Source organism: Guillardia theta, assembly GCF_000315625.1.
Source record: "Guillardia theta CCMP2712 unplaced genomic scaffold GUITHscaffold_47, whole genome shotgun sequence".
NCBI classification, from domain to species: domain Eukaryota; class Cryptophyceae; order Pyrenomonadales; family Geminigeraceae; genus Guillardia; species Guillardia theta.
The window spans coordinates 538,316-561,142 of NW_005434627.1; the positions used below are offsets into that span (position 1 = coordinate 538,316).

At 49.0% G+C, this 22,827-nt stretch overlaps 7 protein-coding genes across 7 annotated transcripts; 4 read left to right on the forward strand and 3 right to left on the reverse strand.

Annotated features, from left to right (window-relative positions):
• Positions 1-396: 396 nt before the first annotated feature.
• Positions 397-933, reverse strand: GUITHDRAFT_110771 (hypothetical protein; the record flags this gene model as incomplete). Its single annotated transcript, XM_005830277.1, has 4 exons — positions 397-448; positions 497-579; positions 629-742; positions 790-933. The coding sequence occupies 4 exons, from the start codon at positions 931-933 to the stop codon at positions 397-399; spliced, it is 393 nt and encodes a 130-aa protein (XP_005830334.1).
• Positions 934-6,122: 5,189 nt separating this feature from the next.
• On the forward strand, positions 6,123-6,812 carry GUITHDRAFT_87852 (cyclin-dependent kinases regulatory subunit; the record flags this gene model as incomplete). Its single annotated transcript, XM_005830278.1, has 5 exons — positions 6,123-6,178; positions 6,230-6,352; positions 6,400-6,448; positions 6,495-6,580; positions 6,635-6,812. The coding sequence occupies 4 exons, from the start codon at positions 6,123-6,125 to the stop codon at positions 6,561-6,563; spliced, it is 297 nt and encodes a 98-aa protein (XP_005830335.1). The 3' UTR covers positions 6,564-6,580; positions 6,635-6,812.
• A 168-nt stretch (positions 6,813-6,980) lies between these two features.
• On the reverse strand, positions 6,981-8,113 carry GUITHDRAFT_73275 (hypothetical protein; the record flags this gene model as incomplete). Its single annotated transcript, XM_005830279.1, has 3 exons — positions 6,981-7,143; positions 7,906-8,030; positions 8,075-8,113. Coding segments are annotated over 3 exons (327 nt in total), but the record flags the coding sequence as incomplete, so codon positions are not given.
• Positions 8,114-12,081: 3,968 nt separating this feature from the next.
• On the forward strand, positions 12,082-12,279 carry GUITHDRAFT_73210 (hypothetical protein; the record flags this gene model as incomplete). Its single annotated transcript, XM_005830280.1, has 1 exon — positions 12,082-12,279. A coding segment is annotated over one exon (198 nt), but the record flags the coding sequence as incomplete, so codon positions are not given.
• Positions 12,280-13,101: 822 nt separating this feature from the next.
• Positions 13,102-13,684, forward strand: GUITHDRAFT_153334 (hypothetical protein; the record flags this gene model as incomplete). Its single annotated transcript, XM_005830281.1, has 2 exons — positions 13,102-13,126; positions 13,342-13,684. Coding segments are annotated over 2 exons (368 nt in total), but the record flags the coding sequence as incomplete, so codon positions are not given.
• Positions 13,685-16,718: 3,034 nt separating this feature from the next.
• On the forward strand, positions 16,719-18,981 carry GUITHDRAFT_110777 (hypothetical protein; the record flags this gene model as incomplete). The annotated part of the gene is made up of 4 exons (XM_005830282.1): positions 16,719-17,235; positions 17,427-17,509; positions 17,551-18,610; positions 18,938-18,981. 4 exons carry the CDS (start codon positions 16,719-16,721, stop codon positions 18,979-18,981), a joined length of 1,704 nt encoding a protein of 567 aa, XP_005830339.1.
• Positions 18,982-20,160: 1,179 nt separating this feature from the next.
• On the reverse strand, positions 20,161-22,697 carry GUITHDRAFT_110778 (hypothetical protein; the record flags this gene model as incomplete). Its single annotated transcript, XM_005830283.1, has 2 exons — positions 20,161-22,457; positions 22,514-22,697. The coding sequence occupies 2 exons, from the start codon at positions 22,695-22,697 to the stop codon at positions 20,161-20,163; spliced, it is 2,481 nt and encodes an 826-aa protein (XP_005830340.1).
• Positions 22,698-22,827: the final 130 nt, after the last annotated feature.

Here is a 22,827-nt window from a genome sequence, read left to right on the forward strand (position 1 = left end):
AATTCATTGAGCCGTTGCCCTTCCCCTCCCCCTGACTTAAGCCTGGCAATATATCACAGCGGTATCACTGCCATCTATTTGCTCAGCTCTGGGGATTGGCAGAGGCGAGCTTTCTTACAGGACAAGCCTCTCAAGCTCTTGATGCGAGTAGCTGCCCAAGACTCACTGGGAGGGCCATGGAAGAGGAGTTGCCGTGAGTCAGTTTTGTGTTCGATTGAAAATGGACTTAGCTTCCGTTTGAGCACGATCAATCGGAATCATACAAACAGTGAGTAGCTCACCGATAACGGCCAACAGTTACTGTTATTCCATGAATTTGCTGTGGGCCAATCAAGGTAGTAGAAAAATGAAAATTCATCAGGATATAACAACCAACGGTTTGTTCAGGCGCTCATTCTAACTATACCATCTCGAGGCTCGGAACTTCATCTGTTTTGTGACATGCTTCCTGCCATCAGAAGGTCATTGAGATGTTTTTGACCACGTTACAAGAAACCTTGAAGCCCCTCGGTCATGCACGTCAAGGAGCTTCTTCCATTGGAGTATCCTCCTCCTCAATCTTTCCTCTTCCACCCTGACCTAAAGCATGAACAAAGTCAGCCTCTTCTTTCATCGTCAGCAAACTAACCTTGAACTGTTCTTCATTTCTTTCTCGGTCTTCTACGCTGATTTTCACCGAATTAGACCAAATTGAGATGATATCAGATATGCTCTGGAGGGTTTCCGATCCCTGCCTCAGTCGCTTGTAATTGCCGTTAGAATGCGTCGAGAGTTTCTGGCCTAACTTACCATATCTTGCTTGGCATAGATCAAGTCTGCCCAGCTCGAAAAAATATTCTTGACCTCAAATTGCCTCAAGTAGTGCCTGTGCAGTCTAGAGAAGGCCGCGCTCCAAACCCTGAACCGTTCGGAAGAGCCGTTAGACTTGATCATCAAATGAGATTGAATAACCTTCCACGATCTCTCCAAAAAGTATAGCATCGATGAAAGTCATGCACTTCGTCCCTCCAAGAATAGAACGCGACGGTCTGCAAAAACTATCAGAACTAGCAATGCGGTTTTTTTTCTGAACCCGGCAAGCATCGTGGTAGTTGTTCGATAGAATATTGCTCAGTTGATCTTGTTTGCGACAAAGAGCGTCCTGTGTCTGACGTACTTGATCAAATCACAGACTGAAAGGCGCAGGGAAACACCTCCTCAAAAAGATCTTTCAATAGCCTGATCGTGGCGGTAGGCCCTTCTCTACTGGAATGATCTGAAGAGATCTGCTCTACTGCCAGCAGCAAGTGAGGTATTTGATCGCTCTCATGCCCAACGTGCTGATACCTCTTCTCAGCAACGAGCTTTTGCGCGTGATTGGAGATCCATCGAACACTGTCCTGGCCTTCACTTCTTTGTGACTTCAAATCATCATCTCACCAGATGGTGTCGTAGCAGCTTTATCTGAATTTGATGTTCTTCTTGGCGAATTCGAGAATAGACGCCTGATGAAAAGGTAGAAATTAAATGGCACAAGGAATAAATCAAATGGCAATAACCCTCGAATTTTTGAATCGGCCACCACTTCGAAACTGTCTCCTAAGCGTTGAACTCGAGAAAAATGCCCATGCAAGCGCCCGGTGCCATGTGGCGACATTACAGTTACTGGATGCTTTTGTGATGGCAAAAAATCTTTGATTTCTTCCTGCATCCCCCACATCAGGGTTCAATAAGTTTAAGTTTTAAAGACACCACTCAATTTACCCTTTCATATTCTTTGGGAGACCTCCTTGGCACGGCGGATTTTGTTTCCCTTTTGTTGTTCTGTCTCAATTTTGCCCATTGCCTGCAGACGATCAGTGATCGATTCATCATGCCAACCTCATCATGTATCATCACCGAATAGTTGAAGAACACTGTCGGAACTCTTTTAAATGTTTCATGCGCACGACACGAGAATCTTCTGGAAGCATCGTTTTGAACTCGACGAAATGATTCCAACTTTTCATGATGCATCTCAACAATCGCTTGTAGACAAAACTTGCAAATCTCTCAACGCAGCACCTGAAAAGATTTGATGAGATTTGGTCGTCTTAGGGAAACGAAAGCTGCGAGCACCTTTGTCCGTATTTCTTGCGACATTTCATCGTTAAGTCTCTTGCCGTGCTGAGATTTAACGCTAAAGGAACTTTCATGTTTCTGCATAATTCCTTGATTTTTTGATATGCAAGCCATTCCAACCAATTTTCGATTGTTTCCCTAAGGATGAGTGCCAACTGACAAGACATTACCTTGTATACAGAGGCCTCCCTGTCATCAACTAGTTCTTGCGCAAGTTGACTCCAAAGATAGAATGCGTGTCGTTTGTGCTTTGCGCTTCCGAAAGAATGTTGCACGTGACCATCGCAATATATAGACCAGTTTCTCCACAGATGAATTGGGCTGCTCTTTCTGCATTTGAGAATTGAGTACTTGGAATTTACATCATCAAAAGAGCGGAAGCTTTGATCGTCCTTGTCCTCATCAAATTGCGAGCTTTCTCCCAATGTGAGCGAGTCAATAAATGCGATAGCATGCTCCACGCCGAAACCGCTGGAGGACCTAGCCTTCACTTGCGAGGATCTGAGACAACTACTAGTGAAAGAAAGCTCAAACGCTAACTGGTCTAATACCTGCTGAGCATGAAGATTTCATTTTCATCCGTCTGCATCAAGTCAAGTGAAAACCAAAAATTAACAATGAGATATTGATTACCTCATCGTTGTAGGAAAGGTTTTTCGACGACCCTCGTTGCGAAATTTCGAGCTCAGGTGTAAATTCTTGTTGAACTTCTACAGAAACTTGGAGAGGTCACCAAACGAATTGTGTTGGATCAATCAATCAAGATATTTTGATACCGCGGCTGTCGTCTGCAAATTGTGTGGAAAATAATACAGATAGCTCGTTTTTTGACGAATGTTCTATAATGATGCCACCGGATGATGTCAGATTACTTTTGACTCAAAGCAGTGACAAACACAGAGTTCACCAGCTTTCAACTCGTTGTCAACGCTGCAGACTTTTTGCGAAAACGAGAGCATCCAAGCTAGATATGTGGATATGTCATTGGAATTACTGCTACCGTCATTCTGTCAACAGATCGCATCAAGAATCAAGCCACAAATGCTGTGAATTCCTTGACCTCTAACTCGGAATTTCTTCGTATGTCGTCGAGGAAAGCTACTTCCAAGGCCAGCAGATCAGGACGATCAAGAGCTAAACTTGCCAACTGATGTAGCAATCACTTATATTAGGCCGCAGACTACAACCTTACCTCCTCGTGCGTATGCAAAGGGAGACCTTGCCGTAACATCGCTTGAACGGTAGAAGAAACATCGACGTCCTTGGACTGAAGTTCAAACTCCTGCGAGGAAGTGAACATCGCCATGCCATCTCAGAGAAGCCATGAAAGTGACGCCAAGGTGACATCGGAAGGTCAGGGTGACAGACTCTGCGCATCATCTCACATGCCACAACACTCGGCGATCCTCCATGACAAGCTTTCAAAAATCAGATTCGAGGTCAACTCGGCGGGATCGCACTGACAGCCGCCGGGGCGGCGCGGCGGCCCGGCCCGGGTACGGTCGGAGGGGCCTGGCCCCGGCCCCCGGGGGCGGCCGGGCTCAGCGGCTGGCGGCAGGTCCCCGGCCGCTATCCGCAATCACTAAGTTAGGCCCTAGTACTTCCATGATACTGACGCCGGTACGGTACTGCCTCACGGTACGCTGCCGGTACTGTACTTGAGCCTCCGACTCGGATACTATGATACGGCGTGACCGGCGCCGTCTCACCCCGTACCGGCGTAGTACCCTGCCCGGGGCCGTTGAGTTTCCGGATCGAGTCGAGTCCGACGGGGGTACCCGGCGGCTCGGACCGTGACTCGGTACTTCCGTACCTTACCGTCGGACGCCGCCGGGGCATTAGCCTGGTGACCGTCAGTGATCAAAGTCAGTTAGTGTCACGGCGTCATTCAATACCGTACTCACGGTCCCGGCGAGGTGTCTGGCACTGTGATCACGCCGTCGGCGGTCACCCGGCCCGGTCCGGGGAGTCCGGCGCCGCGGCCCGGCCGCCGTCGGAGCCCGGCCCCCGGCGGCGACTCGCGGCGGCCGCCGGGGCGACTGACTCAGTGAGCGCCGCGGGCCGTGGCGGGCCGCCGGGCCCGGGCTCGGGGCCCGGGCGCCGCACAGTGCACTGGCGGCAGCACAGGCAGGCTGCGGCGAGCGAGTCCGAGTGGCGGCCCGGGGCCGCCCGGCCAGGGGCCGCCCGCCGCCGGCCATTTGATCGGACCGTCCAACGCCGACCCGGCCGCGCGCCGCGGGACTCGGATGATTCAAGCCGCGGTGCCGGGCCGGGACTCGGCCCTCTGAGTGCCGGCCGCCCGGGGTCGGGAGTCGAGTCCGCGACTCACTCCGAGTCAGCCCGGCTCAGACGGTGCCCAGTACCCAAGAGAGCGGCACTGCGGCAAGTTCCGGCCGAAGTTCCGAAGTTGGAACTCGGAAGAGTCTAACGGCGGGTTCCGGAGCCTGCATGGTGTACCGTCGTACCGGGGGCCGGGCCCCCGGGCCGCCGGGCAGCGAGTGACTCATGAGTGCCTTGGGGCCGCGCTCAGCCGTGACCGTGGCGCGTACCGTCGTACGGGCCCACCGTCACACGGGCCCCGCCGGGGCATGCGGGCCGCGGCCACAGGCGGTACGGTAGCACTCAGTACTGAGTGGTGCCTCGGACGGCGGCAGTGGCCGGGCGTCACCCGAGTCCGGCGAGTCGGCGGGGCGGCGGGCCTTAGTTCTCAGGCGGGCCCGGTTTTGATTGCGTGGCTCAATTCCTCAATTCATCCTCCATCTTTCAAACTTGAAAGGGTTTTACTTAAGTTTCAAATATTCAGTATCGATTTTTAAAATCAAAATCTACCGTTTCATGAAAAAAAAAACCAACAAAGGCCACCCACCCCAGATACTACCTACCCTCAGTTTACAAACTTGTCGATGACTACCCTACCACTTGCACATACACGAGTACTACTACCCCCCAACCATTCTTGCTACAACCATTTTCACCCCATATATCAAGGAGAACAACTAAATCAATTACGAGTATAATATATTTTCCACATGTCTCAATCTTCAAACATGGACAGTTGTTCTTTTACCCATCTAACCTTATGTTGCACAGGAACCCCATGACTTACCATACCCGTGGTACAAAACATCTTTTATCACCCCTACCCCCTCTTTTCCGAGCTTGCAGAGTAGACTAAATCGGAAGGAATTCAAAGCTGCCGCCGCCCCTCCCGCCTCCCTGCCTTATGCGCTCCGCGTGATTGATGTGGCTCTGAATCCATTCTTCTCTCCCTTCTCCTAACAATACCACATGCTTTTTCTGATACTGCATGCTATCCTTTCTATCTCTCCTTCTTTGGGATATTCTTCCTTTCAGGCCATGCATACTGCTTTCTAAAATCCATCCTTCATCTCTTCCGCATGTCGATTTTTTCCAGTCTTGTTGCGTCGTTAGTTTCCATGCTCCCCGTTTCATCCTGTTCTTGACATGTTTGAATTGATGTTGTGCTGCAACTCCAAATATTCTTCTGCTTCCCCTGCTGGACTAAGTGTCGAAATGCTTCACCTCAACAAAAGCACGAAATCCAGATACCGCGTGTATATCCAACTCGCTATCAACTGTGTGCTGAATGACACTACCGGAATATCTGTGATAAAATCTGATTGTCTGTTGTGCTCAGCTTGCTCTCCTGCTAGTGTTGAATCATTTATGATGACCTGACAATGATGAAGTATCGGAGACACTTGGAAATGGAGCATCCCTGTTTTTGTCGTTCGCAAACCCTTTTCCGTTACTTGAGTGCTGTGTTTTCTGTGACCATTTTCTTCTTCGTATGACCATGGTGTGCTTTTGTATCACCTCTCATATCATTTTGGTATATGTGTTGTATGTAGAGTGGATATCTGGAACTCCAATTCTGTCCTTCAAGGTTGTTATGTTAATGTTTCTTAACCTAGATCTTGCGTAGTATCAACAGTTGTAGCATCATTGATGTTATTTGAGTTTGAAAACTTGGCATGGAATAATCAATCAGTGCAGGTACGATGCCAAGGACAATTCAATATAGTGAGAAGTATAATGACGATATGTATGAATACAGGTTGGTTTAATGTTGGATGATACCGACTGTTTTTTGACTTCTGTTTCCTAGGCATGTGATTCTCCCTTCTGAAGTGGCAAGGATGTGTCCAAAGAACAAACTTCTGTCTGAGACAGAGTGGAGAAATCTTGGAGTTCAACAATCACGGGGATGGGAGCATTACGCGATCCACAAGTACAAGTTCTTTGGTGATGGCAATGGATGATCTTTCCATTTCGCAGGCCGGAGCCGCACATCCTTTTGTTTCGTCGTCCCATTGGCACAGATCCGGTGAATCAAGATTCACTCTCAGTGAAAGTCCTGATACAGTCTTCAGCTCACTGGTAAAGTGCCCGAGAATTTTAAGCCTCGGTCAGCCAACGAACAAGTAGTCGAAGCGCACTGAGAAGACTGACTCAAGAGGTTTCTGTTGTGAATGTTGGTGACGATTTGAATTGATTTTATCCTTTTTTTCAGGGATTTTAACTTTGTAACATTTGAACCATTCAACCTTGTATGATCGAAATCCGAACGCCTAGTGCAAGCATTGCAAATTACTAATTATGCATTGGTATCAATGCTCAATGCGGCACGGCGAGTAAGAGCATTGACTTGCTTCTGCCTTTTATCGAAAATGAACATTCCCTTCCTCATCCACCTGTCCCAAAAATCTTGTCAGAATGTCGTTGTGAAGGACTGTTTATGACATTTGCTTCTTCCTTGAACCATTCTCCCCTTTCCAAGGTGTTCCTCAGCTCTATAGTTTCTGTACTTGGTTGAATGCCTTTTGATTCCAGCGACCTTGCCAACTGAACCATCATCGTCAGAATGTTGTGAAGACGTGAGTACTTGCCTGTAGAGCTCGGTCTGTTTCCCCTCCGTTGGCCAATGCTGTTATCAATGCATTGTAGGTGAGAACGTCAGGTTGCAAACCCTTCCCTGCCCGACACTCAACATGAGGTAGTGTTTCCCGCACAATGAATACTCTTCATTGCTTCGTAATGTGTGACAGCCTGCAAGAATTGGTGTGAGCTGATGAGCTGAGCATGAAGAGCATCATCTCATTTCCTTGTCCCATTGTCGCAGCATTGCCTGCAAATCCAACATCAGCATTAACGAGCCAGCATTTCGTCACTATCACGTGAGCTATCATGATGCAATTGGCTGTTGTGATATCCGGATTCACACTTTTCGATGAACCTGTCATTTGAAAAATGTAGGCAGTGAACTCAAACCTTAGAGTGCTTTCAGCCTCTTCTATCACCTGCCATGTTTTATCAAAACCTGTACGAATGTTCCACAGATGTTCGCACCCGTTCCCATTCTCCTGCTGCGCAGTATGCAGACAGAAGCGCGTTGAAGCTTGGAATCCATTAATATACCAGATAGCGGATTCAATCATTTAAGCACCTTGTTGTATCTGGCTTCACACCCGAAGCTTTTAGTTCCTCGAACAGCTTCTTTGCCTGGTAACATCGTTATTGACACAACTCTGCCTATTGCAAATGACCTTTGCAAGCTCGCCGGATGCTGCGCAGGCAGCCATGGCAGAATTGAAAGACAGGCTGTAATGAATCGACACATGCAACGGAGGTATATGTTAGCCAGCCTGAGCTATTTGTCAAATTCTTACCTGTCCGGTTTCAGGCCCTGAATTTTCATCTCATTCAGATATCGCAAAGCTGGCTCCCAGAGTCCACCTCTAGAGTTTCATGTTAATGCTCAGATCGCAAGAGTCCATTAGATACTTGGCAAACGATCCTATGACTGCATTGTATGTGACTTCGTCTGGTTCTATTCCTTCATTTTGCATGTCGCGAATGAGACGAACGGCTTGCTCATATAGTCCCCCTTTTGCACACGATCCAATGACCTGTATCAAAAACTCACAGATGAAGTCATCTGATAAGATCCAACAGCGTTATAGGTATATTTGTCGGGTTTTAGTCCCTCCGCAAGAATCTCTTGGTACCTGTAGCGATGATCAAATTAGGGTGCGAGCATTCGATGACATACAGCTCCAGGCAATTTTTCCAGCTTCCTTTCTTCCAGCACTCATACAAGGCCTCATTGTATCTTGCGAGTGGGATGGGTTGACCGATCTGCCGTGCTTGGGCGATCCGATGCAAAATGGAATCAGCGGTAGAGTGTTGTGCTTCTGAAGGCCCTCCTCCTCTCAAGTTTTCTCTTGGCAGCAGCAAGCTGTTGAGAGGAAATGAGTGTGAAGTTATTCCTGACTTTGATGATCAACCTGAACCGACACAGCAATCCAACCACAGCAACGCTCATATTGCGTCTCCTCGTTTCACCATAAAGCCTGAGCCAAGTAGAGCACGGTTCAGTGATGCGGCCCCCCGGAGCCGGTCGCCGGAGCCGTAATGTGGTGCCACACGGTGACCGGGTCACGGGCCCGTCCATCGACGGCCCGCCGGGCGGCAAATCGGGCCGCACCGGGTCACGCGTACTGAGCAAAGAATCCGGCGCATGTGACACAAGGCCCACCGACCGGTTGCAAGCTCGAAGCTATGGGTTTCAAGCTGAGCTCTCAGGATGAGGAGGAGAGTGAGGAGCAAGCCTAGGAGCCCCAGGGGGAGCAGCAAGACACTGGATGGCTGGAGCTCAGCGACATCGACAGGACCACCATGGAAGCTGACGGTCACCGTTAGGGCCAGTCGATCAACAGGTCTTGGTCGACCTCTCGACGATGCTCTTGGAGACATCAGAGGAGGAGCTGAAGGGCGATATTGCGACCGTCCGTATCCAAGACCCACCAACAAGGACAAGATTGCAGCGTATATCGCTTGCAAACCACGCTCTGATGCCTGAGCTGTCGTTTGAGCTTTAGACCGCCTCCATACGACCACTGCTTGCTGACTCTGAGATATGTTCCGACAAGTCATCGTACTAGAGCCGGGCGATGAGCGAGGACCAACTGGGATCCGTGGTGGAGGAAGAGAAGGGTGGAGAAGACGAAGAAGCAGGAGAACCACGATCAAACGATCGAGGTTGAATATATCTATCAAACAAAGAGTAATAATGTCAGCAAGAAGGAGTAATCAGAGTAAACCGTAAAACAAGTGTCTCTCAGATAGCACCTGGGTGTAGCAGTTGAGATAGTGCAGCAACTCTCTCGGCTATCTCGCGAGGCTCCTCTGGCCAAGGGGCTCAGTGAGATGGGGTGGTACAACATGAGTCAGAGAGTAGTCCCCTTGTTGGAAGTTTGCGTCTTCGAAGTACTGATGAGGGGTTGTATTCCCAGCACTTGGTCTGGAGAAGGTGAGGTCACCTCCCAGCTACTTGTGTTGTCTCTGCGGCTGCGCTATTGCTGCTGTTGCAAGCATTGCTTGGCGACCCTCTCTCCACCTAAGACCAGCATCAGGAAACTATCGCTGACTCATTTCCCTTTCTCTCGATCCGATCTGAATGTTCCCCGCTTCCTTCTCATTTGCAACTCATTGGATTCAGAGGATCTCTCTCAGCATCTCTTGCTTTGTGTTGTATACACAACACAGAGATTGTTGACGTCACGAGGAAAGTAAGGATGAAGAAGATAGGGAAGCAGAAGATAGTAAGGAGTATCCAGCGGAGTATCTGACGAGTATCCGTGGTTCCAGTTCCTCATGGATACAACACTTTGCCCCTTTCATTCGAGCGAGATGACTGAAGATACCATACCCTGGTACAGCAGTGATCGCCTTTGATCCATCAGCATTTAAGCATGATACCTCAGCTCAGCTGTCAAGCTTGTTTCTCCTGCATCAAAGGTGCCTTTATCAAATATCACCTCAAGAGGATGACACCTGATGGCCGCCAATCTTCGTTGTCATGAGCAGCATACGTCACTGCTCTTGCTCCTGCCAGCCATCAATACCTGTGATACTAAGGGTGATCTAGGTCCACTGTCTCACCCATTGGCGATCATTGATCTCTATGTATTTGGAGATCCATTGTCATCAACACATCAGTATGATGATGCGCTACACCTGACTACCAGTGCTCAGTGAGCTCGACTACCACTTGACTCCAAGTCCAGTTGGCGTGCACACCTCACTGACTCGGCAGGAGTCATAACGAACCGTTCTGGGTCCGGAGCCGCGTTCTGAGAGCAGTGCTGATGTGACTGGCAGTGCTGAAGGAAGTTTCTACTTCGAACAAGCTTGATCTCGATCCATGGTGATGTGTTTGTGGCGGTGAGAGAGCCTCGGAGAGACAGACAGACAGAGAGGGAGGAAGGAAGGGAGGGAGAGAGGGAGCTCCGGCGGTAGCTTGTAGAACCTGTAGGCGCAGGGAACTGAACTGCACTGCTTGCCCGGACATGATGAGGTTTTATCTTGTTCTTGTCTGAAAAACATGATCGGCCGGGCTCCGTATTCCTACAAAGATGTTCAAATGCATCAGCCGTCCCTGGACAGACTCTTGGACTACCCCCTTGTCTACGAAATACCACCCCTGCTCCGAGTCAATATTGGAGTCTCTCCCATGAATAATGTCTCCTCATCTTCCTTCCTCTGTGTCTAAGCTTCGTGATTTGCATGTTGCTAGCTTATCAAAAAATAGTGTACTTCTCTGCTGCCTCCTCTTTGGGGCTTGTCTTCTACCCCCTGCTGATTTGTACCCCCTCCTTGTACACAGACCAGAGGTACCTACGTACAAAACAACCTACCCCCTGAACCTCCAGTCCTGAACACTTCCCGACTTCCTGATCGCCCTTGCCCCCCCCACGACTCTCGCGCACGCCTCCTCCCTGCTGCCCATGCCTGCCCCCAAGTCTCTCCATCCTCAGCGCGTCGTTATGAAGAAACGTAAGTATGAGTTCCTCCTCGAAGTCATTGGAGATGATGCCCCTCGGTGCGTATTCTTGTTTCGGAAGGAATGAACAGCACAGTGACTTACCTGTGCAGCATCTGGGATCTAACCCGTGGGAAGACAAGTAAGATTGTTGATGAGCTAAGTAAGCGTTTCGAATAGTTATTACCGTCGCACATCTGTTCAGGCCGCCCTGGCATCTTACGCGGCGGTCAATAAACCTCTCACAGATCTTCGTTCTCCTTCTTGCCGCCGTGGCAGTGCTCACTGGGCCTGGCTCCTGCTGGGCTTGAAGGCTTTTATTTAAGTGCTCCGCTCCAACCTTTCCCTTTTCCTCGTGCTATCCATTGCTGCCTGCTGGGCGATGATCCTCGTCGGTGGAAGTTCGCAGCCCATCTAACGAGGCCTCCTGCACTTTGCCCTTCTGCTCGGCTTCTTCGACGCGTGCAGCGACCTGCTGCAGCAACTGTGTCCTCTCGTCCTGAGCGCTCATCTTCTCCCCCAGCAGCTTCATGTCTCCCTCCAGGCCCGCAACTCACCCATGCAGCGCCTCCTCCAAGTTCTTCCCCTTCAGGCTCTGCAGGTTCGCCAAGTCGTCCAAACGTCGAGAAATCTGTCCCCCTTGGTCCACGCGCGAGCCCTTGAGCTTTTCAATGTCCTTTGATTCACGGGGATGGGAGCATTACGCGATCCACAAGTACAAGTTCTTTGGTGATGGCAATGGATGATCTTTCCATTTCGCAGGCCGGAGCCGCACATCCTTTTGTTTCGTCGTCCCATTGGCACAGATCCGGTGAATCAAGATTCACTCTCAGTGAAAGTCCTGATGCAGTCTTCAGCTCACTGGTAAAGTGCCCGAGAATTTTAAGCCTCGGTCAGCCAACGAACTAGCATCGCGAATATTGATTGGCGAGGGCTTCTTAGAGGGACCATTTGTGTTTAATGAATGGAAGTTTGAGGCAATAACAGGTCTGTGATGCCCTTAGATGTTCTGGGCCGCACGCGCGCTACACTGATGAACGCAACGAGCTCGACCCTGAACCGAAAGGCCTGGGTAAACTTGTGAAAGTTCATCGTGATGGGGATAGATTATTGCAATTATTAATCTTCAACGAGGAATTCCTAGTAAGCGCGAGTCATCAGCTCGCGTTGATTACGTCCCTGCCCTTTGTACACACCGCCCGTCGCTCCTACCGATTGAATGGTCCGGTGAAATCTTCGGATTGCTGGCCATTTGCCGCAAGGTGAGTGGTTGCGAGAAGTTGATTGAACCTTATCATTTAGAGGAAGGAGAAGTCGTAACAAGGTTTCCGTAGGTGAACCTGCGGAAGGATCATTGACACCTAAGCATCCATACCAACCCGTGCGAACCACAGGCCGTGACGCGGGGAACGCGGCGAGACCCGGCCCGGAGGGGGAGGCCCGCGAGAGCGGGGGGAACCGGCCGGGGTCGCGGGCCCTTAGCGTGTGTTATATATTTTGCGGTTTCACCCCAGTGAAGTTTTTGGCATCATAATGGTGAGCGTTTTAGAATATTTGATGTGTAACGTAAATATTCTAAAAAGCTTAATGTTATGGTGTGAAAAAATGAATTTTTTCTTTTCAAGAAAATGAATTTTTTCTTGAATTTAGGGTTTAGGGTTTAGGGTTTAGGGTTTAGGTTTCAAGGCTTCTCAGAAATTTGGTTTGCTGCAAGCGACCTTGTTTAGGGTTTAGGGTTTAGGGTTTAGGGTTTAGGGTTTAGGGTTTAGGGTTTAGGGTTTAGAGGCACCATGGCTGCACGAAGGCACCATGGCTGCACGTAGGCACCATGGCTGCACACAGGCACCATGGCTGCACGAAGGCACCATGGCTGCACGCGTGGTGTAGGGGAAGCCGCCAGGGCGCCAAGGAAGCTGCAAGCGAGAGGTTTGTATACTTCAAATAGCTTTCTAAGTATGGTTCTTCAGTATGATGAAAATGTTCGCAACATGCTGTATCGGAGATCATGCCAATACACGCAGGGCGAGCTTGTGGATGCCGCGGTCCTCGAAGCTGATCTTGTCGAGAAAGTGAAGAGCTTCGCGAAGCGGTATCCGAACAGTAGGACAGCTCAGGCTTGCAAGGCTGTTGAGGGATGCACCCCCGACGCTATAGCAATGACTGGATGGAGTGACGAACGAGGTGACTTCCTTCATCTCCATGACTCTCCTGGGCATCTCCTCGGTGTATGTCAACCATGAAGAGAAGCTGAAGAACTTCGGAAATTCGAAGAGATCGGACTGATCGTTCTACTTCTGCTGTCTTCTCTTGGCTTCCTCAGCCTCAGTCAGGAGAGTTGCCTCTCCTCACCTTGGCCTTCGGTCGCCACCTACTCTACCTCCATTCAGCTTCCTCAGCCTCAGTCAGGAGAGTTGCCTCTCCTCACCTTGGCCTTCGGTCGCCACCTACTCTACCTCCATTCAGCTTCCTCAGCCTCAGTCAGGAGAGTTGCCTCTCCTCACCTTGGCCTTCGGTCGCCACCTACTCCTCCTCCATTCAGCTTCCTCAGCCTCAGTCAGGAGAGTTGCCTCTCCTCACCTTGGCCTTCGGTCGCCTCCTACCTTCTCTCCTTACCTTGAGCTCAGCTCAAGCTCGGTACGGGCTCGCCCCGTCTTCTTCCTCGCCCTCGCCTTGCTCTTCCTCCATGTCTTCCTCTTCTTCGTCATCTTCCCTCATCTCCACCCGCAGTCGGTCCTTCTTGTCCACTGGGCCTTCAGCGAGCAGGCCAGCACATGCATCTCTGCGAATTTACTCAGTGCTATGAACAGGAAGCTAAGAGATCGACGCTCTATGTCGTCGCTCTCCGCCTCCTGCTCAAGCTCAGCAGCTGCCGTTGCCCGTGGCGAGAACGCGCTGCCCCTCCTTGCCTTCTTGCTCTCTCCTTGCACGCGAGTCCAGCGCTTGCTCTGCAGCCACTTCCCCAGCTTCTCCTTGAGAACGTTGCGTCCCACTCCCTGCTCCTCTGGCGTCTTCGCCCACTCTCCCAGCGACATGAACTCCCTTGTCCTGCCTCCATTGTGATCCTCTCCAGGTCTGTGAACTCCAGCCACTCTCCCTCGCTCTCCGCCTGTCGCTGCGCTGCGTCGCTGGTGCCCCGCTGACCAGCCATTCTGGGGTCAAACCGCGGTAGTCGAACTTAACGCAAAAGAGGAATGCGTATGCTGTTCTCATAGGATACCGGTGGTAGTGTACCCCTTGGTTTTTGAGGGGTGTTGCTCGGTAATATCAGTGGTAGGGGTGCTTCATATTTTGAACTGGCGTGTCCATTTGTTTTAACGACAATGAATTGTTTATTCGAATACATAGTACAAACAGTTGTACTGTGTAACGGTTCATAACTGCTAATTTGTATCATCTAAAACAATTTTGATGACCCACCCTCATCGACAGGGTGGGGAAACGCTCCCCATCATTCCCATCGTCAATCGCACACCGACATGCTGAGCCGCCGGGCGAGCACAGCAGCAAGGTCAACGAGCTGCCGCCATGAGCACAGATGAAGGACCGCCGAGTAAGAAGATGATCGCAAGGTACACTTGGCATCAAGAATCCAGCACAAATTCTTACTTGGTGATCTTGCAGAAGTGGATCAATCAGCATGAGTTCGTCATCCTACATTTCCGACGACTAAGTCAATCGTATCATCAATGTTCTCTTCAAGACTTCTGGGCTCTCAGAGTAATGTACTTTATCTAAAGACTCTCATGAACTGAATGATAATATCTGTAAGATCATGACGAGTCCGCTTAATTAAGGCGCAATCACATCTCACTTGACCCCCTCCTTGGCACGTCTTCTGTACGCTTCGTTACATCGTTGCTTCACATCTTCAGAACTTGAAGTTTGATGATATTTGATTCTTTAAAATATGCCAATTAGTTGACTCTGAGTCACGAAGCTCTTGTTGAAGTATCTTCCCTCCTCTCTCCAAACTCTCCTCACTCAGGTCCTTTGGATGTTTGCACATTTGCTGAAATGCATGAACTTTGCTTTGCTTCCCTAAAGGCGGAGCTTGACGTCCAATTAAGCCTCAGATCATATCAGGGATCAAGTCTTGAGCTTGTAAGCTGGCATGCAAGAATCTATTGTGCGTTGCAACCAGACTGACATGGCCGCGTTGAATGTAGAATCAAGGTTGGAGGTGTTATGTGATTTGACATTTCTTATTCATTAGAAGCATTTATCTCAGCATGTCGAACTACCAGCAAATTGACACGGACTCCCAGTCAATGATAATGACAACCACAATAGCATATGGAATGTCTCCAACTGCGCGCACAACAGAATGGAAGCACATCATGCTGCAGGTGCACTGCCATCCAACACCGTGCCGTTGGATTTGCTGTCTTCAAGAGTTGTCTACATTGTTTGTCATAAAGCGGCAAGGCTTTGAGCATGTGGACATGGATATATACAAGACTATGCATCTTTACAAAGTGTTTTTAAGTCATGCAACAAGAGATGCATCATTCAAAGGCGGAGAAGTTCAAACATGATGTGAAAAAGTCATGTGGCACAGTGAAGCATCTCTCATAAATATGATATTCCATCCAGCACATGAAGATGAAGGTCTTCGTGGAATAAAGGTCTTGGAATCTTGTAATACGTTTCAGCTGCAACCATTCAGAACCTAGTTCTCAACATCGCCAAGCTTTTGCTACCTGTTCACAACGATTAGAAAATGAACAATCCACAGAAGAACTCTCTACCTGTGTGATGGAATGGGTTCATTTTCACCTTCTTCTCTCACAAAATACTTTCGAGTCTCTTCATGCTCGTGTGTGTTCGTGGTATACTCGTCCCCTTCCATAGAAACAGACAACCGGCACAGAGGTTTTGACGAAGAGAGATGTTGATGAGGCTCACCTGCTGCGAGTGACTGCAACTTGGGCAAACATGCTCGCACAAAACTCAAACACTGAAGACAAGGATCGGCAGAGAAGAGCTTCGCGACATGAGAGAGGTATGGTGAGGGGAGACGCGCTGGGGTAGTGGGTGAAGGCGTGTAGAATTAAAACATTTTAGAAGGTACCAGGAAACGATGAGCTAAACATCCAAAATCAATTTTAATCACGGTTTTGAATATGGTTTGAATTTGAACAGTACAAAATTTCAACCTGCGCGAATCACACACCGTGTACCCCCATTTTCCCATTCACCACCCCCTTGAGAATATAGGACGAAAACTACCGCGGTTTGACCCCAGAATGAGCCGCCTCAGGCTCCTTGTCGAAGCCGACTGCTTCGAGCTTGGTGGCTGCGCCTTCTAGAGAGAAGGGCAGCTCCTTCATCATGCGTCGAGCATCCTCCGTGGAGCCGAGGAAGATGCATAGCTTGGACCCGTTCCAGGACTTAGTGTTCAAATCCTCCTCCATGTCGATGCCTTCCACTTTGATCTCGAGCCTGTTAGCGATTTCCAACAAGACTCTCTTGACTCTTGCGATGGACGTGTTGCCGCCGTTGCACAGCCCCTCCATCTCCTTCCTCGTGAAGCGACCAGATGCCGCCGTCGACTTGATGATGATCTTGATCGCCTTGTCGTCGCTGCGGCCTGCCTTCTTCTGCATCCTGGATGCCTTCTTCAACTTATTTCTGGACACAAAGCGATCAGCTGTCAACTCGACTGCGAGCGCCTCTCTGATCTTCGGGTCCTCGCTGAACAGAGTCAGGTGTACTCCCTCCATCGCTTCGCTCTCTCGGAAAGCTAGACTCAGTGCAAGAGAGTAAAGCAATCATGTGGAAGGCTCCGTATAGATCCGAGATAGCGAGTGCTGATGAGATCCCGGTGACTGTTTCCTTCCTCCGCAATGCACAAGCGGAGAAGCTCTGGCAGGGAAGAGAGGACTTCGCGATCGATGGTCGCAAGTTCACAGCTGTACATGTGAGCATCGTGCACGATCGATCTTTCAAGATTCGAGCCAAGAGAGGACCCTGGGGCAAAGAGGGCAGCTTGGCAGAGCTGACTCACCTGCTAACCTTGGGCGGCATGACAACAGCCGAAATAGCTGACGTCTACCGCTATCAGCTGCTGCGCCAGTCCCTTGCAGCGGTCCAACTCCAGCCGCTGGCAGGCATGCTGGTCGCTGGGGCGCCAGGCCAGCAAGTCCACAAAGGCTTAGGTCAGAAAGGCTTCGTCGCTGTAGGGGCCAACGTCATCTGGAGACAGAGGGAGGTGGAGTGGATCGTCTCCTCGAGCTGCCCAGAGGCGAATGATACAGCATTTCGAAGTAGAAAGAGACCTCAGAAGCAGGGTTCGCATTGTAGGCCGTGTACTCCCAGTGCTCGCGCGCCTCTTTAGACTAGGATCAAATTGCAAAAGCCCACAAGGAGGCCGAGCAACATTCTAGCATTCTAATAAACTCACATAATAATAATAATAGGGTTTAGGGTTTAGCCGTCTCTCCACCCCAGCCACCTCCTCCGCCACAAGCAATGCACACAGCGCCAACCTCGAAGACCGACAAGGAGACTAGGGGGGAGGAGAGGGGAGAGCGCAAGGGCACCGGAGGAAGCTGCGAGCAAGAGGTTTGTGCAGTTCAAACAGCTTTCTAAGTATGGTACTACAGTATGATGAGAGCGTTCGCAACCTGCTGTATCGGAAATCATGCCAATACACGCAGGGTGAGCGCTCAGGAGGCCACGTCGAAGAGGCCGACCTCGTCGAGAGAGTGAAGAGCTTCACCAAGCGTTATCCGAATAGTCGGACAGCTCATGCTTGCAGAGCTGAGGGGGGATGCACTCCCGACGCTATCGCAGAAGCCATCCGCTCGACATGTCGGCAGGCGAGACGCGACCTGTTTGAAGACTCTCTGAGCGCATGGAGCCCAGAGTCGAAAGCATGGTTCATGCAACAGATGAAAGAGGCCAAACAGCAGAATGTCGAGACTTACATCGGCACCGAAGACACCGAGGAGACCTCCTTCATCTCCATGACTCTCCTGGGCATCTCCTCGATGTATGTGCGACAAGAAGAAAAGTTGAAAATGAAGTTGACGGAGCTGGGACTCATAGTAGACTCAGTCGATAGAGACGACAAGTCCATCATGTGGAAAGCACCTTACAGACCTGAGATAGCACGAGCAGACGACATCTCAGTCACCATCTCCTTCCTTCGGAATGAAGAAGCCATCGCACTCTGGCAAGGCAGCAGAGAGTACAGCATGGACGGGCGAGTTTTCAGAGCAACTGAAGTCAGCATTGCACACGACCGGTCGTTCAAGCTCCGAGCCAAGCGAGGACCTTGGGGCAAGGGAGGGAGCCTTGCCGAGCTATCGCAGCTCCTAGCTCTTGGAGGAATGTCGACGGCGGACATAGCTCGGATCTATCAATTCCAACTGATCTCGCAATGTCTCGCCGCAGCAGAGGTACAACCGCTGGCGGGCATGCTCCTGCAGGGTGCTGGGCAGAGAGGTCGCAAAGGGCCGAGCCCGAAGACGGATGGTCGACGCATGATGAAGGAGCTGCCCTTCTCTCTAGAAGGCGCAGCAACCAAGCTCGAAGCAGTCGGCTTCGACAAGGAGCCTGAGGCGGCTGGTCAGCGGGGCACCAGCGACGCAGCGCAGCGACAGGCGGAGAGCGAGGGAGAGTGGCTGGAGTTCACAGACCTGGAGAGGATCACACATATCGGTCGGGATCTTGCCGCGCTAGTGCCCCTTGACATTGTTGTCGAAGGGGGGTTATTTGTATCATGGGGTGGTTTTGGGGTTTGAATTTTTATATTGAGAAAAGTTAGTTATCAGGACTTGGTCTATTCATATATGTTGTTTTCACTGGATTTTACATGTTTTTAGTTTTTGATTATGGTACTAAATCGCAACCCCTACCCCATCTTTTTCCTTTTGTATCCATGACCCGTATTGTGGGTTGGGGTACCACGGGCATCATCTCTCCTCTTGCTTCTCTCTCCTCTTCACGCATACTCCATAAGTCTGTCGCTGATCACGGCTGTAACAGACTTGAGATGCGTTCTCCAAGTCTGTTACGACACTCAGCATTAAAAGGACGAGAGAGAATCAGAATTTCTTGTAGCGTCGCCCAACCAGACGACGTGGACGACGAACATGGCAATGGTGTACCCCAGACTCTCAAGCTACCATTCTTCTTTCAAAGGATGTTCGTTAACAATAGGCCACAGAAATCTAATCCCGGTGTGTTTTACGACGAAACAAGCCATTTGAGTTTTGCCTTGCAGCCATCCATGGGAATTTCCTTCTTGGACGTAAACAAGCAAAATCGGTACGGTTTGATCAAAGAGGTTTCAAATGATTTTGTATCAGTTTACATTCTGTACACCAAGGATGTTTTGCACGAAGTTCAACAGAATATCAAATCTCCAACAAGGTTGATTCAGATCAGAGATCGCATGGATGATTTCCACTGCTTGCAAAGCAGTTACATGGATGAGGTTCCAATGCAAGACATTCAAGGAATAGTGTCCATCAATTGTGCGCAAGTTTCTCTTAAAGGAATCTCGATGAAAAGCTTGCTCATTGTCGGGTGGTTGTATTTTGGCGTATCTGAACGCAAAAGTCAGGAATGTCAAGTTTCTTTCTTCAAGTCTTTCAAACTAACGGCGGATCATCTGCAGAATTATTTTAACGTTTTGAACCGACATGTCCATATCGTTGATTCATTGTATTGGGAATTGTCCAAAGTCAGGCACAGTCTGCATAAATGGTTGCAGCTCAGAGGAAAACCCAAGGTTCGAAGTTTGGAAGCAGCAAAAGAAGCTCCCTTACGGTTCAATGTCGAACTTGCGGATGTGAACGCAATCTTGTTTTTATTGAAGCTTTGTCAAGCAGAAAATCAACAGGCCAGTGAGATCCAATGTTCGTATGTAAGCTACAGTACACTCGTCACATGCTCTTGGATCATACCTGAGACATCTTTGAAGTCATCCATCGTGCAACGGTATTTGAATATACCATTTAAGGAGTGCCCTCTCGAGCTTGCAAACTCTTCAGGATCGCTTTACGTAGAGGGGCCGTTAACGATTAGCCTAAAGCGCTACAAATTTAGTCCTGGTTCGTTAACGTTCAAATGGGCAAAAATTTTCAGGCATGGATGGAATGGCAAAGAGATTTGGAGGTTCCCACCAATTACACAGAACGTATGAAATTTGCAGATTACGGCTCCTTTCCGCCTTTGCGATATCTTAAACTTTAACATTTAATTTATTACATACCGCCTAAACCTCCCTCTAAAATTTTTTTGTACTCAATTCCCTTTTTCTCTAAATTGTGCCAACTGTTCATCAATAACAAAGAAATGGCATAATACGACCACGCTGCCTCGAATGTGCAGTCATCTTCTGCAATTGGCTGATGAACTCCATCTTCTCTGCGACGCTTTCCGCTCATGAAAGCATTGATTTCTGTTAAGGCTTGAGCAAATGAAGGTCTACCTTGCCAGCGATGTCTGTTTTCAACGTTCGACATATTCAACAATCCTAAAGGAATTCCACATTCTTCCATGATGCTTTCGAACTGATCACCGATATGGCCGACGCACAAGCTATGGAAGTAAAATGACTGTAACATCTTCACGTCCCCAACGACGTCTATATATTTCACACACCAACTTCGAATCCTGGCTGGGATTTGCTTTGCTACTTCTAGATCAATTTTGTCTCGATGCTGTGTCATGAGTACGCTACTCAAAAAGGACCATTCTTCAACGACTTCATGCCATTCTTGTCTCTTCTCTGAATCAGTCTCATACAAGTAGTCAATAATCATTGGAGAATTCTTCAAAAATCTGGTACATTGCTCTCCATTCAATTGCCTGCGACCAGATTTGTCGTTAAACTGAACTGAAACACCGCGAGATTGTAATTCATCGTTGATGAAGGCGAGCTTCCTCAATTGTACAGCTCTTTCCTGCAACGCACATATCATCGAGTTCACTATCCTTCCATGCATGTGCATCGTGCAGTGAATAAAAAACAATGGATTCATGCCTTGAATATTCTGTCTGCAAATGGGAACACGGCGCAGCATAGGAAACTTTGTACCTGGGGGAATAACTTTGCTTGGGTCCATCAAAGATTCCATGACTCTTGCTTGATTGTGGGTATCCATCATTTCTTGGAATTCAGCGTAATCCGTCTCGTGAAAGGACTTGAAACAGGCTGGGTTTTTGCAATCTTCATTCAGACTCTGGATACTATCCATCACAATCCGATGTTTCTCACAAAAGGTGATCAGATTGTCAGATTCAGTGACTGTCACGATTTTAAACCATGAACCGGCTCTGTGATCTGTAAGTAGCTCGGTGCAACACATGCAAAACATCTTTTCAACATCTCTCATTCCACCAATATCGAAAATGTACCAGTGACCTTGCATGTCTGATCTCATTATGAACAGAACACTGATCACTTTGTCTGGATGTCTACCTTCGCGGCGCTTCTGCATCCCACCAGCAGCCTTGCCATCGAAAATTTGAATCCCATAAGTTTGCAGCTCCCGCAGTGCTGGTCCAAAGGGTACCCAAAAGCTTCGCTTAAAAACCTCAGGGCTATCAGGATGAGGCATGTAAGCAATTGTAAGCAAACAAGAAGATTCGCGAGCAAGCTTCTCCCAAAAGTTCCATTCTCCGTCAGTGCAGTCACTCTGAAATGGGAGGATCGTTATGGTTACATCAGTGGCTTTCTTGTTATTGCCAGCAGAAAACGTAATGGTGGCTCCATCATAATTGATACAGATAGTAAGCCGGTCTTTTCCAATCAGATGCAACAAATCGACAAGTTCTTCGACAGTTGAGATCAGATCAAGGTAATGAGTTCCATCCTCTGTGCAATTAATTTTCAACTTCCTAGTAAGGTCATGCTTGACCTCCACTCGCACCTGAGATATTTTATCATAATCTGGAAAGCATCCCTTGAGGCCATCCATTGATCGAAACCCTTCGTATTGTCGCTTTGTTATCCCCAATGAACTGAGATTTACAGCAATTTCATGCGGTGTTGGTACTAGGTGTCTTGCAGCGTGCTTCAAACCGTTTAAAAGGCCCAGATCTGAACCCAAAGATGTTTCCAACACGTTATTCACAACATTGCTCCTCAAGAATCCTTCAACGAAGTTTCTGCTTCTTGTTTTCTGCCTTTTGGCTTGGGATCCGTCTTGCGATGGGGAATCCGAATCCCCTTCAGTTTCTTCCAACTGCTCATCTGAGTCTTGTTCTCCAAGAATATCAAAGAAATGCCTCCACTTCACCTTACAGTTTGCCTTGTGCAGGCCACACAACCGATCAACTTTGTGCAGCAAGTAATCACGGATTGCTTTGAATTCTCTATTTACCTTTTTCCGCACAACTTGTTTTAGGTTTGCGTTCTTGATGGAAATGGTACTTGAAGGCCTATCCATAGGGTCCATAGCCTCGGACAAATTGAGCTCGGCAATTCCTTCAGCCAACACTTCGTCGAAGCATTTGCCAGAATTAGGGAGCGATTGCTTAAATTTTTCATCACCTACTGAAGATTATCATGATTACAAGCTAGCAATGAAAAACACTTAAATGTGAACTTACCAAGAGCCTGTATGAATGAATTGACATCACCTTGACCTTTCCAAACACCATTTGCGTATACGAAACCATTTTTGAGCGCCAGCTGCTCGTAGCTGCGGAGAATCTCTCCCTTGAGCCATATGCGCTGTTCATCTCGCAACTCCTTGTGTTGCAAGGATGTTCTTCCAGTCTTTCGCCTTCCCATGAGTAGTTCTTTGTCTATAGATCAAAATCTCTCTGAAATTTTCAAGTTTTAGGCATGTTTTGAAGCCTATATTTCAAGCTATGCGTGCCTCGGTGCCAAGGCGGGAAATTCAAATCTTTAAACTCGGGGG